Source organism: Ahaetulla prasina, chromosome 2 (assembly GCF_028640845.1).
Source record: "Ahaetulla prasina isolate Xishuangbanna chromosome 2, ASM2864084v1, whole genome shotgun sequence".
Classification (NCBI taxonomy): Eukaryota; Metazoa; Chordata; class Lepidosauria; order Squamata; family Colubridae; genus Ahaetulla; species Ahaetulla prasina.
This window is the reverse complement of record NC_080540.1, coordinates 211,470,312-211,486,575: the sequence shown is the minus strand read 5'-3', so window position 1 is coordinate 211,486,575 and position 16,264 is coordinate 211,470,312. Positions and strand designations below refer to the sequence as shown.

At 43.5% G+C, this 16,264-nt stretch overlaps 1 protein-coding gene across 1 annotated transcript in view; it reads right to left on the bottom strand.

The window, feature by feature from the left end:
* LOC131190683 (atrial natriuretic peptide receptor 2-like) overlaps window positions 1-16,264 on the bottom strand; it is an 85,038-nt gene that overhangs the window by 15,373 nt on the left and 53,401 nt on the right. Inside the window, exons 19-21 of the mRNA XM_058168042.1 lie at window positions 15,471-15,610; window positions 7,309-7,461; window positions 5,241-5,339 (exon numbers count right to left, since the gene is read on the bottom strand). Of these exons, the coding sequence (XP_058024025.1) occupies window positions 5,241-5,339; window positions 7,309-7,461; window positions 15,471-15,610 (392 nt within the window). The remainder of the gene's footprint in view (window positions 1-5,240; window positions 5,340-7,308; window positions 7,462-15,470; window positions 15,611-16,264) is intronic.

The following is a 16,264-nucleotide window of genomic DNA, read 5'->3' as shown; positions in this document are numbered from 1 at the left end:
CTTGTGGACTTCAGTTCCCAGAGTTCCTCAGCCAGCTTTGCTGGCTGAGGACTCTGGGAGTTGAAGTCCACAAGTCTTAAGGACAAGTTTGGGCACCCCTGGCCAAGATGAATGAATATGAAACATTTTCCCCCCTTAATTGAAGATGATATCCACATATTGTTGCTTTTTAGTAGACTGACTGTATCCATCTGTATTGTAATGTCCCAGGTTTTCAGGCCTCTGATATAGTCTATTTACCACGAGTCACCAGAAATGGCAGCACCAAGAAACGCAAGATAGCAAGTGAGTGTAGAAGATTTCAAACACGGTGGGAAAATGAATATTTCTTTAAAGAAATCAACGGAAAGTGTGTCTGTTTGATTTGCAATGAAGATGTTGCCGTGATGAAAGAGTATAATGTCCATCGGCACTATGAGACCAAGCATCAGAGCTACGCATCGTACACAGGTGCCAAACGAGCACAGAAATTCAAGCAAATGGCAGCTAGCCTGCAAGCTCAACAACAGTTTTATTTCGTGCTAACAAAATACAGGAAAACGCCACAGCAGCAAGCTATGAAGTCATAAAACTTATTGCCCAGCATGGCAAACCGTTCTCAGACGGTGATTTCATAAAGCAGTGCCTCATCAAAGTCACAGAAGTAATGTGCCGGAAAAAGTGCAGGATTTCAACAACGTGACCTTATCCAGAAATACAGTGGTGCGGAGAATCGAGGACTTGTCAGCTAACCTGAAACTTCAGCTGAGAGAAAGCTTGTGCTTTTGATTTTACTCGATAGCATGCGATGAGAGCACAGGCATACAGACACCGCACAGCTTTTAATTTTTTATGGGAGTCAATGATAATTTTTGCTGTACGGAGGAGCTGCTTGATATGATGAGCCTAAAAGGCACAACGACAGGTGGAAATATTTTTGACGCTGTGTCAGAGGCAATTGAAAAGATGGGGCTTAAATGGGACAAGCTCTGTGGAGTAACAACGGATGGAGCTCCGGCCATGACGGGTGAGCGCAAAGGAATGGCATCCATGGTGTGCGTCAAGGTAAAAGAGGGGAGGTGAGGCTGTTAGGATGCACTGTATAATCCACCAAGAAGCACTGTGTGCCAAGACTGTGCAGCTGGGCGATGTGATGAACACTGTTGTAAAAACTGTCAACATAATTCGAGCTAGAGGACTGTACCACAGGGAATTTCAAGCTTTCTTATCTGACATGGATGCTGAATACGGGGATGTACTCTACCACTCTGATGTGCGCTGGCTCAGCCGTGGCTCTGTTCTGCAGCGGTTTTATTCGCTGAGATCAGAAATCGACAATTTTTTGAAAGAGAAGGACCGACCTCTTCATGAACTGAGTGACCCTCTGTGGCTGGCAGACCTGGCATTTTAGTTGATCTTACTCATCATCTGAATACACTGAACAAGAACCTACAAGGCAAAGAACAGCTGGTATCACACCTGTATGCGCACATGAAAGCCTTCTGTGTAAAGCTCCGCCTGTTTGAGACACAACTACGAAGCTTTAATGCTGTACACTTCCCTCGCTGTCTGAAATCAAGTCTGCTTTTCCAAAGGCAGACCTTTCTGCTAAAAAGGAGAAATATGTTTCTATAATTACATCTCTCGTGACAGAATTCAACCAGCGTTTTCAAGATTTTTCTGTCATTGAAAACAAATCAAGCTGTTCTCGACCCCTTCCTGGTGGATGCAGAAGAAGTGGAGGAGAGTCTGCAGTTAGAACTGATTGAAATGCAATGTGATGATTCTCTGAAGAGTCAACATCAGCTTCTCTCCTCCTGACTTCTATCAGAATTTGGATCATGCCAAGTTTCCTCTGATGAGACGCCATGCAAAGAATGATGAGCCTGTTCGGCTCAACATACATATGTGAACAAACATTTTCTCTGTTAAATCAGAACAAAAGCAGACTGAGATCCAGAATGACTGATAGCCATCTCTGTGAAGTCCTTCGTGTCTCAACCACCAAACTTTCTCCTGACATCCCAGCCATCCTTCAATCCAAAGGACAGCATCACTGCTCCCACTGAGAGCAATGTTCTTCACATTATAGGCGAGTTAGAAATACACACAGTAATCATGTGTCAATATGTTATTTTCTTGTGTGGCCGGGCCACACATGAATTTACTAGGCTTATATACTGTTTGTTGTCCAGTTGTGAAGCAGTTGTGAAATGAGTGATATGGTTGTTAAAATGCCTACAATCGAAGAATGGACAAAACAAAACAACAAATGGACACTCAAAGTATCAAATCTGGCAGAGATGACAAAAATCTCCACTTACTTGAAAGACTATATACTAGAAAAATATATTTTAGAATGGAAAATGTGGATTGATTATATTTAAAATAAGTATCAGATAAAAAAATATCGAATAGCATATGAGTAAATTTAGGAAATATTTTGTATTAGATATATTTTTGAAGGAGAGGGAATTGAGAGTGTGACTAAGTGTGGTGTGACTAAAGATTATAATTTAGGAATTATTTTGGATTATGATTGTTAGTTTTGATACCCTGCATTTTGTTCTGGGAAGTCGGGTGGGGGTGGGGGGGAGGGAATTGGGGGGTTTGGTAGAGATGGAGTGATGGTTAATGTACAGGGATTATTGAAGAAATATAATTAATGTAGGGTCGGGTCTGCATAGTTACCATTTTAGAACGGTGGGGAGGAGAAAAGAGAGAGTAGGAGGTAGGAAAGAGGAGAAGAGGAAGGAAGAGGGATAGTAGAGGAGAAGGAAGGTGTAGGGTGGAGGAGGAGTGGATGTAGATAAGAGAAGGAGAGGAAGGTTTGGAAAGTAAAAGAAGGTAGAAGAGGGAAGAGTGTTAAAAAGGGTGGTGGTGACTGGGCAAGCCCGACTAATTGTATATAACTGTACATTGGATGAATTATTTGATATGATTGTAAAAATAAAACTTTTTATAAAAAAAAAAAAAAAATGCTGCAATGGGCATAAATGTGAGGATGGTCATAAGTGTGAGGACTGGTGAAAAATTACTTTTTTTAGCCCTCTGAGTAGTTTCTATGCCCATAGCCACATCCACTCAGTCACATGAGCAGTTAGCCACGCCCACCAGTCACATGACCACCAAGCCACACCCCAAAATAAGCCACGCCCATTCCCCCCCCCCCCCGTGGCCCGGGCCTTTGCTTATTTTTCTGTATTTGGCCCTCACTCAAAAAAGTTTGGACACCCCTGGCCTAGAGAAAGAGCTGGGAGGAGAAAATAGACCCTCCGAACAGCTCAAAACACCACCCAGAACTGAACCGCGCAGGTCTGAAAGAACTAGGAGACGCCCAGGTTATTTGCGTGACTACGTCGAAAAATAACATGTAAATAAAATGTAAATAGAGGCAAAGTGTTTTCTGGGAGGGGAGGAGTGTTATGTATTCATGTTTGTACCTTTAAATATTTGAGCGGGAAATCAGCACGTTGCTGATTGGACGAAGCCTCCAGCAGAACTGTATAAAAGGAGAGGTTTTTCCCCCAGCCTGTTGCTGGGTTCACCCTATATTAAAGAGCTGTTGTCACTACCCTGGTCTCCAGCCTCGTTACTTCCAGAACTTAACAGTTCCCCATCTCTGATCTAAGACAGGGATTTATGACTGGTTTCAATGGCTTTCTTAGCCATATTTGTAGTTTTCTTATGACACTTTAGGATGGCACAGCCTTGCAGGTAGCACTTGATTTATTACTAGTTGTTTAACAAGCATTCAAGTTATGGCAGCCTCAGAAAAGCTGTTTTACTGCTCATAAAGCATAAAGTCATTGTAAAATGTTGCACTGGGCCTCCCAGTTGCACGATTTTATTTGTGGGACTTAACATCCAGCTTGCATTTATGACCAGTTGCAGCATCCTGCAGCCATGTGATTGATTTATGACATAATTTGCAGGTTTCCAGCATTTTATTTTTTGCTCATTTCTTGCAAACAACCATGTGATTCAGTCTTATGACCACGTGATTCACTTAATGACTGCATGATTCAGTTTTTTGACCATATGATTCACTTAATGATTGCCATAAAAACAGTCAAAAAATCAGGTCCAATCACAAGAGTGCATTGACTTACAACCGCAATAATGTATAGCCGAAATTGTCCTAAATGTGGTTATAAATTGAGGACATCCTGTACTTTGTTAGAGAAAGGTACAACAATTTTTCAAACAATTCTATATCTCTCTATATAACTCTATATCTAAATTAATCAAACAATAATAATACTTTAATCACAAGATCACGCAGACTGCAAAGAGCACCATGGCAAACCAGCAACAATGGTGAATTGGAAGATCTGCAAAAAACACCATTTGACTGGAAGTAAGAACTGGTGGGACCATAAAATAGAGAAAGTCATAGAAAATGAAGAAGCTAAAGTGTTAGTTTGGGACTTTAGAATTCAAACTGACAGACACCTGTCACATAACAACCCAGATTTAACAATTGTAGATAAGAAAGACAAACAAGTCTTTTGTTTATCTTTGGCAGTACCTGGAGACAGACAAAAAGAAGAGAAAAAACTGGACAAAATATAAAATACAAAGACTTGCAAATAGAAATAGAACGACTGTGGCAAAAAAAAGCAGAGTTAGTACCAAAACAAATAGATGCCTTGGATGCAGTCCCAAAACAACTGGCGCACCACTTGAATACCAAAGGCATTGATAAATTCACCATCAGTCAATTGCAAAAGGAACAATTTATATCCTGCAATGATGCCTCTAAAACCATCGAACATCCACATCTGCCTATTCCAGGTCCTTGGGAATGCCTCAATAGGTGGACAAAAATGCCAAATCCAGTCTGAACATCTGGCTGACTGTGCAATGAATAAAAACCAACTTATATAGCCACCCATCTCGGCAGTGACTCAGGGAAGTAGACAATAATAAAATTTTAAAATGAAAAACACAGCAACCAAGATCATTAACTATCATCCACGTAGCCAGGAGAAAACACACAAAACCAGAACCAGGGCCAAGTCTCTAAGGCCATACTGAAGACCAGCAGGATTAGGGCCAACCTAAACTCTGAGGGATAATGTTCAAGGAGGCAGGCACCATATAGGAAAATCTCATCCTCTGTGCCCTGCCACCCACAATTCCTTAGCCAAAAAGACCTGAAAAATATCCACTCTGCCATACGAAATCAGGAAAGAAATTTGAAGTGGCACCAACTCATAGCTCACTGCTTGATTGTACTGTTAAATACTGCACTTCACCTTCACTGGTAGATTCCATCCTGGAGGCTGTATTGACTGTGTCCCCAAATAGACAATACCGTGGCATTTTGGTTCCAACAATTCCTGCCACAACTGGACCTAAAGAAGACAAGTAGAAAGATTCCTTTAGCTCTTGCGCCTCCATTATAGTTTATCACAATGGAAAAACTAGGCATGTAGGCTACCTATATGAGGAGTAATTGCATCAGAGAGAACTAAAGAACAGGGAGCAAGATGGTGAAGAGAGAAGGATAACAAGCGATGACCAGAATGACATCATTCTAAGAAGAAAGCAGATGCTTAGCTGATACAGCTGCACTTGGAAAGAAAAGATCGATGGTACCCCATTAGTGCAATAATTCGGAATGCAATCTGAGAAGTTGCTTGTAGTCATATAAATTGGTTGGTTACAAGTAGTCTAAATTTAAGCACCAGAGTTACTGAAACTATTCATCAGTGCGAGCCAAGTGAGGGCAATTCAATGACCAGGTCAAATGCTAGACTAAAACATTTTAAGAATGTGAAACATGATCATTTACTTCCTATTAATGACTTTGTGCCAATTCCAAGGATTATACTACTAGTTCCCATTACCACTTCTTCCCTATTATGAATGAATGAAACCAATCTGCTGCCATTTTGTCACTAGATAAGTGACATGGCTAGTACTTCCAGTACCCCTATTTCCCTAATCCAACATTCATTACCAGCATTGGTCATGAAGGTGAACAGCCTAATGCGCTGGTCTACAAATTTTGGGAAATGATTAATCTCTGTGATAAAATGTGTTAATTTTACATGTTTTGATTAGATGAATTAGAAAACAGGTGATCAAGGTGCTGGTTGGCTAAAGTTTTCAAGATAATTCACAATAAGGATTTATACACAGGCGAGTATATTTGCCTACAAGGGAGGGAGGGTGTCTAATGATCAAGATGCCTCGTAACTTCTCGACAAAGTACGGTAGAACAGTGAAAACGGTACCACATGGAAGTGTATAAATTTATCTTCACTTTGAGAACAGCAAGGCAGATAACTATGGAAAACACGTGGAAAATTTGCTTGGGTCCTATAAAGCACTTGGTTCAGAATGTCACTGAAAATTCACTTCTTACACTAGCATTTAGACTATTTCCCTTTGAACTGTGAGGCAGTGAGTGATGAGTATGGGGAGAAATTCCACCAGGATATCGCAGCATGGAAAAAAAGATACTAAAGGAAAAGGAGTCCGTTGATGATTGCTGATTACTGCTCGACTCTCCCCAGGGATGATCCTACTGCAGTTTACAAGAGAAAAGCCAAAAAGTGCCTTTAGATACCGAATAAAGATGGAACCTTGTTGTTTAATCTGATAAAGATAAAGGTTCCCTTTGCACATATGTGCTAGTTGTTCCCGACTCTAGGGGGCGGTGCTCATCTTCGTTTCAAAGCCGAAGAGCCAGCGCTGTCCGAAGACATCTCCATGTTCATGTGGCCAGCATGACTAAACGCCAAAGGCTCACGGAACACTTTTACCTTCCCACCAAAGGTTGTCCCCATTTTTCTACTTGCATTTTTTTATGTGCTTTCGAACTGCTAGGTTGGCAGAAGCTGGGACAAGTAACAGGAGCTCAACCCATTATGCGGCACTAGGGATTTGAACCGCTGAACTGCTGACCTTTTGATTGACAAGTTCAGCATCTTAGCCACTGAGCCACCGCATCCCTTCAATCTGATGTTAGAGTTTATCAGTTTTTCATGCAAAAAGGATGAAAAATGTTACATGAAAAACCAATAAATGAATGAAAAGTTAGGTTATTGGTATCAATAAAAAGATAAATGTATGATGATTGGTGTGGCACCATTTTCATTGCTATATCGCATTTTGCAGAAAAGTTACGGAGCGTAATCGCACATCCCTCTTGTAATTTTGGAATTATTTTGATGGAATTTTGACCTGAAGCTGTATCTTGGAAAGTGGAGCCAATTAATACTCAGGACTTAATTTTCCTTTATTAGTGACCCAATTTTAGTGGTAAAATTAAGCTATTTTCATTTCTGAGGCTTTCTCCTTGTAGATCAGTGATACCTGAGTGGATTCCTGCTCGAATTTTAAGCTGGGTCTCAGGCTTGTGTGGAATCTTAAACGTTTTGCACACCAAAACGAGCTCCAGAGCCATGCTTGCAATTTCACTGGCATGATGAATGCCATTCTCTCTTGGCACTCCCGATACTACCATATCTGAAAATGACAGTAAGTACATAAAAGGGGTAAATTATAATTAACATTCATATCACAATTGCAATTTCACACATACATATAAATAAAACTCAATGCGTACAACAGTCTGGAGCATCAGGCGGCGCTAAATGGCATTCTCATAGTCTCTATCCAAAATCAAGAGCAAAACTAAAGCATTTATTTATAAAAACTATTTCTGAAAGTTTTATACAATAGGAAGTAATTATTTGTTTGAGAAGAGCTTTGCATTTAAGAGAAAGAGTTCCTGGGGAATCTATATTAATTCATAAATATAAAATATAACAAATTTTGGCATGATCAAACATTCATTATAGTAGGCAAATCATGAATGGAAACGGACAGATTTTTAAGTATTTAAAGTTTGAAAAATAATCCTAAAATACTGCCCTATAAAACCTCCAGAAAAACATATCAGATTTGCACATGCTTATACACAAAACACTGCGCACACCAGGAAATCAAAATCTTCAGATTACTGAATTACAGCAGCCATTTTTAAGAGGTTTTCACCTCCTATAGAATTAGCCAAACACAAAGATTCTTTAACCAAAGCACTAGCATCGCTAGATGTATCTATCTCATCTTGCGCTGTATTAATATTTTAAATAGTTACATCTCAAATCTGCCAATCTCTCATTACATTAAAATGATTTATTAAAATACAGATATCAAGCTGTTTTATGACCCAAATAATTCTGAAATATCTAAAAATAGACAAAAGGGCTCCATAAGCTGTGTAAAAGGCAAAGCCAGTTTTGATGTGTATTTTCATTATCTGAACCCGAATGATGGCACCGTTTGTGAAATGCATTGTAAACATTCGAAGTACTTTCTTTGCATTCATTAGTTGGATCCAGTTTATAATAATGGTAATTAAGTTAGTCTTTATTAGCATAATCCCAGCAATTTCACTGAGTCAATTTGAAATATAACTATGCCTAACTCCATAGTTATACTTCAAGTTGATTCAGTTAAATTGCTGGGATTTATGTTAATTCATAACATAATAACATTCATAACATAAATGAGTATTGCAATTCATCGTAACAGAAAGACATTAGCTGCATGACATACACCAATGTCCTGCTCCTAGTGACTTGTATTATTCTGCATGTCACTCTTAATCTATTCTCGCATGCCTAGCATTGATTGACCCATTCATTTTAATGGCTGTAAACCATCCATATGACAGCTGTCTTAATCCTAAAATCCTCTGGCTTTTAGTTAAGCCTAGAGGCAAAATAATCTGAAGAAATCCCTGAATTCTCTGCAGGAGCAACCCATCCTGAGAATGCTCTATTGGAAAATGTAACTTCCACATGGCTGTGAGAACAACTGAAAACCGCAACTCATTCACCTTACCATTGTTCATATAATAACTATTAATCCACATTCCTTCAATCATCATCTTTTTTTTAATCTAAATGGATCATCATTTGCATTTTATTGTATCATGAGTTAATAATATTAATACAGTATGTTGCAATTTCCTGTCCTTTAATTTCACTGCCTGAGGTTATTGGCTTCTGTTACCTAATAGTAAGGTTTAGCATTAAAGACAGTTTGAGAAACAGGGCTATTTATATATATATATATATATTTAACTCACAGGCATCTCCTATAGTTTCAACTTTGTAAACATCATAATTATCTATGATTTCGTCAAAAGTGGTGTAGAGTTTGTTTAAAAAGTCCACAACCTGGTAAGGTGTACTGGTGCTGGAGAGCTGCGTGAAGCCAACAATGTCACTGGAAAGAAGAAAGAAGCAAGTAAGTTGTGATGTGTCCCATTAGGATTTCAGAATGTTTTGAAATTGACATGAGATTGTCATGACACATTGCAAATTCTGATCACGGAGCACTGTTTCCTCCCCTACCACCATTAATCACCACTTTTCTCTTGTGCACCTTCAAATTAGGCCTGGAGACTAAAACATATGAAGAAACGGCTGCAGGATTTGGGTTTGGCTAGTCTAAAGAAAGGAAGAATTAGGTGTGACGTGATAGCAGTATTCCAGTATTTGAGGGGCTGCCACAAAGAAGAGGGGGTCAAATTATTCTCCAAAGCACCAGAGGGCAGGGCAAGAAATAATGGTTGGAAACTGATCAGAGAAGCAACCTGGAATTAAGGAGAAACTTCCTAACAGTAAGGACAATTAACCAGTGGAACAGCTTGCCTCCAGAAATCGTGGGCACTCCATCACTGGATGTGTTTAAGAAGAGTCTAGAGCAGGGGTAGTCAACCTTTTTATACCTACCACCCACTTTTGTATCTCTGTAAGTAGTAAAATTTTCTAACCGCCCACCGGTTCCACAGTAATGTGCCGTGTATCGTCATCTGCGCATGCCTCTCACGCATCGTGGATTGGGTTTGAGGGGGGGGGGGCCGCCGGCTACCAGCTCTGCTTGTCTGTCACAGCTGGGTGGTGTGGGGGGAGATGCGCGAGCTATTCTGGGACGACGCTCTTTTGTTTGCGGTTGCACTATAGCGCCAGTTATTTTTACTTACGTAACGTGAATTAAACTTATGCGCGGGTGATACAAATAGTATATTTTCAGAAATTTAAATTGTCATGGGGAATTTTATGAAAACCTAATGAAAATGTTTTTAAATAATGCTATGATTTTTTTTTAAAAAGCCAATTAAATTAAAAAAAAGGAAAGTGCTTCAGTATCGGACAAAACCCCTACCGCCCACCATGAAAGCTGGAATGCTCACTAGTGGGCGGTAGGGACCACGTTGACTACCACTGGTCTAGAGACAGTCATTTATCTAAAATGGTATAGGTTTTCCTGCTTGAGCAAGGAGCTGGACTAGAAGATCTCCAAGGTAAGCTCCGATTCTATGCTATGCTATGCTATGCTATGCTATGCTATGCTATGCTATGCTATGCTATGCTATGCTATGCTATGCTATGCTATGCTACCCTACCCTACCCTACCCTACTCTACAGGTCCGCGGTTAATAAAGCCCCCCTGATTTCAGATCTTATTCAGGAAGGGACCGCGGACATTTTGGGCATTACGGAGACCTGGTTGGGCACCGAAGGGGGGGTCCCCCTAGTGGAGATGTGCCCACCAGGCTTCCGAGCATTCCATCAGCCGAGGGCCCAGGGTAGGGGTGGAGGGGTGGCGGTTATTATTAAGGAGAGTCTCGAGCCGTGGGAAACCACTGTGCCTCAGATAGCTGGGTGTGAATCCTCTTCGTGAAGTGGGGTCGAGAACTCAGGTGGGCTTGTTGATCACGCACCTGGCTCCTTGCTGCGTGACTACAGCCCTGCCTGAGCTGTTGGAGTTGCTGGCCGGGTTGGCAGTTGAAACCCCAGACTGTTGGTCATGGGGATTTCAATTTGCCATCAGCCGCGTAGCATCCTCGGCAGCTCAGGAGTTCATGGCTTCCATGACGGCCATGGACCTGATTCAGTTAATTGACGGCCCTACCCACGTCGGGGGAGTTACCCTAGACCTGATTTTTATCTCTGGCCAGTGGTCTAATGATCTGGTTTTAAATGATTTAGTTGTTGAACCTTTGTCATGGTCAGATCATTTTCTCCTTCGCCTAGACTTTCTGACCGCTACCCACCACGCAGGGAGACGGAACCAATGCGCTGGTTCCGCCCCAGGCGCCTGATGGACCCGGAGAGGTTCCTGACGGAGCTTGGGCCGCTTCCAACACCTGGCCCACGACTCGACTGAAGAGCTAGTTGCGGCCTGGGAACGGGCCGCGGCTGGAGCTTTGGACCATGTCGTGCCTTTGCGGCCTCTGACCCGGCGTTGGTCTCAACCAGCTCCTTGGTTCTCCGAGGAGCTGAGGGAGATGAAGCGCCGGAGAAGACGCCAGAGAGTGCCTGGAGATCCAGCCGCCTGAGGTTGACTGACACTAGTTAGGTCCTATAGTAGGACCCACCTAGTGGCAATGAGGGCTGCGGTTGCCCACGCTTCTCCTCATTGCGCCGGCAGATAACCGCCGCCGCCCTGTTTGGGTGACCCGCCTCCTTCAACAGGAGGGGCGGAGGACCCCTACAAGGGCGTGCCGAGGAGTTTAACGGTTATCTATACGACAAAATCGCTCAGCTTCGGGACGGATTGGATCAAAATTGGGTAGATCCAGGCGAGGGTTCTGAGGCCCGCCTTGTTGAGGTGGTTTGGGATGACTTTGATCCTGTGACTGAGGACATGGACAGGTTGCTGGGTAGGCTGAACGCCACCACATGTTTACTGGATCCGTGCCTCCTGGTTAGTACTGGCTACTCAGGAGGTGACACGAGGCTGGCTCCAGGGATTACAAATGCTTCTCTGAGGAGGGGTCTTTCCCGCTGCCTTGAAAGAGGCGGTGGTGAGACCCTCCTCAAGAAGCCTTCCTGGACCCAGCTGTTTTAGGGAACTATCGCCAGTCTCCAATCTTCGCCACGGCGAAGGTTGTAGAGAGTGTGGTGGCATGTCAGCTACCCCAGTACCTGGATGAAGCTGTCTATCTAGACCTGCTCCAGTCCGGCTTCCGCCCGGATACAGCACTGAGACAGCTTTGGTCGCACTGGTGGATGATCTCTGGAGGGCCAGGATAGGGGTTACCTCTGCCCTGGTCCTATTAGACCTCTCAGCGGCTTTTGATACCATCGACCATGGTATCCTGCTGCGCCGGTTGGAGGGGTTGGGAGTGGAGGCACCGCTTATCGGTGGTTCTCCTCCTACCTCTGATCGGACGAGACGGTGTTGACAGGGGGCAGAGATCGACTCAAGGTGCCTCATGTGGGGTGCCGCGGGGTCGATTCTCTCACCCTCCTGTTCAACATCTATATGAAGCCGCTGGGTGAGATCATCAGTGGCTTTGGGGTGAGATACCAACTGTACGCTGATGATACTCAGCTGTACTTTTCCACCCCGGCCACCCCAGTGAAGCTGTCAAGTGCTGTCCCGGTGTCTGGAAGCCGACGGGTCTGGATGGGGAGGAACAGGCTCAAACTTAATCCTCCAAGACGGAGTGGCTGTGGATGCCGGCACTCGGTACAGTCAGCTGCAGATGCGGCTGTCTGTCGGGGGTGAATCATTGGCCCCGATGGAGAAGGTACGCAACTTGGGCGTGCTCCTGGATGGTCGGTTGTCCTTGAAGACCATTTGGCGACCGTCTCCAGGAGAGCATTTTATCAGGTTCGCCTGATCCGCCAGTTGCGCCCTTCCTGGACCGGGATGCCTTATGCACAGTCACTCATGCTCGCTACCTCTCGCCTGGACTACTGCAATGCTCTCTACATGGGGCTCCCTTGAAGAGCACCCGGAGACTTCAGCTAGTTCAGAACGCGGCTGCGCGGGTTATTGAGGAGCGGTTCGAGCTCCCACATAACACCTATCCTGCGCAGACTGCACTGGCTACCTGTTGTTTTCCGGTGCGCTCAAGGTATTGGTTACCACCTTTAAAGCGCCCATGGCTTAGGACCGGCTATCTACGGGACCGCCTACTGCCGGCTTCTATCTCCCATCGTCCGCACGCCCCACAGAGAGGACTCTCAGGGTGCCGCCAGCCAAACAGTGTCGACTGGTGGCCCCCAGGGGAGGGCCTTCTCTGTGGGGCTCCACCCTGTGGAACGAACTTCCCTCGGACTTCGACAATTACCTGACCTTAGGACCTTTCGCCGCGAACTTAAAACTTATTTATTTCGTATGGCTGGACTAGCCTGATTTTTATTTTTATTGATGGGTTTTTAAAGTTTTGTGATATTATGGGGGAGTATGTTATTTTAACATTTGGGCATTTAAATTAGTTTTTTAAGGGATGTTTTTAATTATTGTGTGTATTTGTATTTTATCTGCCTGTTCACCGCCCTGAGTCCTTCGGGAGAAGGGCAGTATACAAATTAAAATATTATTATTATTATTATTATTATTATTATTATTATTATTAGTATTACTCTACTCTACTCTACTCTACTCTATTCTATCTTAGTGTTGATTTCCTGGTGATTTTCTAGATTAGTCCCTGCCGTATTCTTGGTAACATCAGCGCTAATGATGTTATTTAGTTAGGATAATGTCTGCAAGGGAGCAAGCAATCTCAGAGAGCATCAAGGACCGCTCAGCAACATTTCAGAAGTAGTTTGCCATTGCCTGCTTCATAGGGCTGAGAGGCTGGCGCAAGGTACCCAGCTAGCTTCACGCCTAAACTAGGACTAGAAATCTCAGTCTCCCAATTTCTAACCTCCTCAACCATTATATCAAACTGCCTCTCACCACCACTGCTAAATACTCTGTAATAATTGGTTGACATTTTTCAGTCAAATAAATGGCAAATTAAATTGTAAAAAAAAGCATGACCATCATATACCAACTGTTACGCTTTTAGTAGGTATTAATAATGTCAGGGCATCTGCAGGAAGAGAAAGAATAAAGGATTATGGAATTAAATTTAAGAAATATTATATCCAGTATATGTACTCAGTGTATGTACTTTTGGAGGCTGTTGTTGTTTCAAAGCACTTTTGTAGCAGAAAATAAGAAACAGATTATTTCTGGGTTGTGCTTTAGTGTTTCTCAGAAGCCTCAATCTCTTTCTTAATAACTTCTAACATTATTACTTTGGACTGTAGTTTGAAGAAGGGCATGTGTCACAACTGGCAGAAGCCCGGCAGAGCTATTAATGGGTCGGAAGCTCAGGTGCCCACTAGACCGTTTAAACCCAAACTACACACCAGACGGTTACAAAGGGGTCCAGGGAAAAACAAGAGGGATGGCAGTAGGCGACCTAGTGTGGGCACACAACTACAGCGAGGGTCCGACCTGGGTAACAGGAAAAATCCTAGAGATAACAGGACCAAAATCATACCTAGTAGAGATAGAGGATGGCCGGGTATGGAAGTGCCACATAGACCAGATAAGGAAACGAATAACCGGTAACTTAGAAACAGACGAAACAGGCCCTGACTACCCAACGAATGAATCCTCATCTGACTCAAACCCGGGGCAAACGCGGGACTTATCTGAGTTCCAGGAGATCCAGCGACGCCAACCGGTTCCTTCTGAAAACAGCAGGCACGAGTCTGCAAATAATCCAGGGCCGGATGGCCTAGAGGAGGAGCTGAGAGGAACAAACAGTCCCTCTGGTCAGCTCGACTCACTCCCAGAGAATGAATTGCGCAGGTCTGAAAGAGTCAGGAGACGCCCAGTCTACTTGCGTGATTACGTTGAGAAATAAGATGTAAATTTTATGTAGATAATGGTAAAGTGTTTTCTGGGAGGGAAGGAGTGTAATGTATCTTTAAAAGTTTTGGCGGGAAAAAAGCACGTTGCTGATTGGTTGAAGCCTCTGGCTAAACTGTATATAAAGAGAGGTTTTTCCAGCACTGGCTGCTGGGTTCACCATATAGTAAAGAGCTGTTGTCACTATCCTGGTCTCCTGCCTCGTTATTGCCCGAATCTAACAAGGCTTGCCTCTGCAGCTCTGCCCAAAGTCCTAGCAAAGTCCTCAGAGCAGGCAGGAGACCAGTAAGTGACTTCAGCAAGATAAGTTCGACTTTGCCTGACTCAGAGACTGCCAGAAAGCAGATCCTTTATATAGGCCATGGGGTGTGGCTCCATGACTCAGCACTCATTAAGGCCTGCCTCTCCCTTCCTTCTGTTGCCTCCGCCTATCCAATCTTCTGATGCGAGGGTCACTCCAATCAGCTGTTGGAAGTAAACTTTCCTCAGGCTCACATGCTGTGGAGGAGGGGGAGGGGTCTAGCTGCTCCGTTTGCCTGGGCATGGAGCCAGGGCTGGGGCCGGGGGATGCTCCCTCCTCTGCAGCCTGCTTGGGCATGGAGCCAGGGCTGGGACCGGGAGGCATACATTCCTCCGTGTTCGGGAGCAGATAAGCAGACCCCGGCTGCGGTGAGAGCGGACAAGACACAACACACTGCCTGAGGTTATTGGCTTCTGTTACCTAATAGTAAGGTTTAGCACTAAAGACAGTTTGAAAAACAGGGCTATTTATATATATATATATATATTTAACTCACAGGCATCTCCTATAGTTTCAACTTTGTAAACATCATAATTATCTATGATTTCGTCAAAAGTGGTGTAGAGTTTGTTTAAAAAGTCCACAACCTGGTAAGGTGTACTGGTGCTGGAGAGCTGCGTGAAGCCAACAATGTCACTGGAAAGAAGAAAGAAGCAAGTAAGTTGTGGTGTGTCCCATTAGGATTTCAGAATGTTTTGAAATTGACATGAGATTGTCATGACACATTGCAAATTCTGATCACGGAGCACTGTTTCCTCCCCTACCACCATTAATCACCACTTTTCTCTTGTGCACCTTCAAGTTAGGCTTGGAGACTAAAACATATGAAAAAACAGCTGCAGGATTTGGGTTTGGCTAGTCTAAAGAAAGGAAGAATTAGGTGTGACGTGATAGCAGTATTCCAGTATTTGAGGGGCTGCCACAAAGAAGAGGGGGTCAAATTATTCTCCAAAGCACCAGAGGGCAGGGCAAGAAATATTGGTTGGAAACTGATCACAGAAGCAACTTGGAATTAAGGAGAAACTTCCTAACAGTAAGCACAATTAACCAGTGGAACAGCTTGCCTCCAGAAGTCGTGGGCACTCCATCACTGGATGTGTTTAAGAAGAGTCTAGAGCAGGGGATGTCAACCTTTTTATACCTACCGCCTACTTTTGTATCTCTGTAAATAGTAAAATTTTCTAACCGCCCACCAGTTCCACAGTAATGCGCCGTGTATCGTCATCTGCGCATGCCTCTCACGTATCGTGGATTGGGGTTGGGGGGGGGGCCCAGCTACCAGCTCTGCTT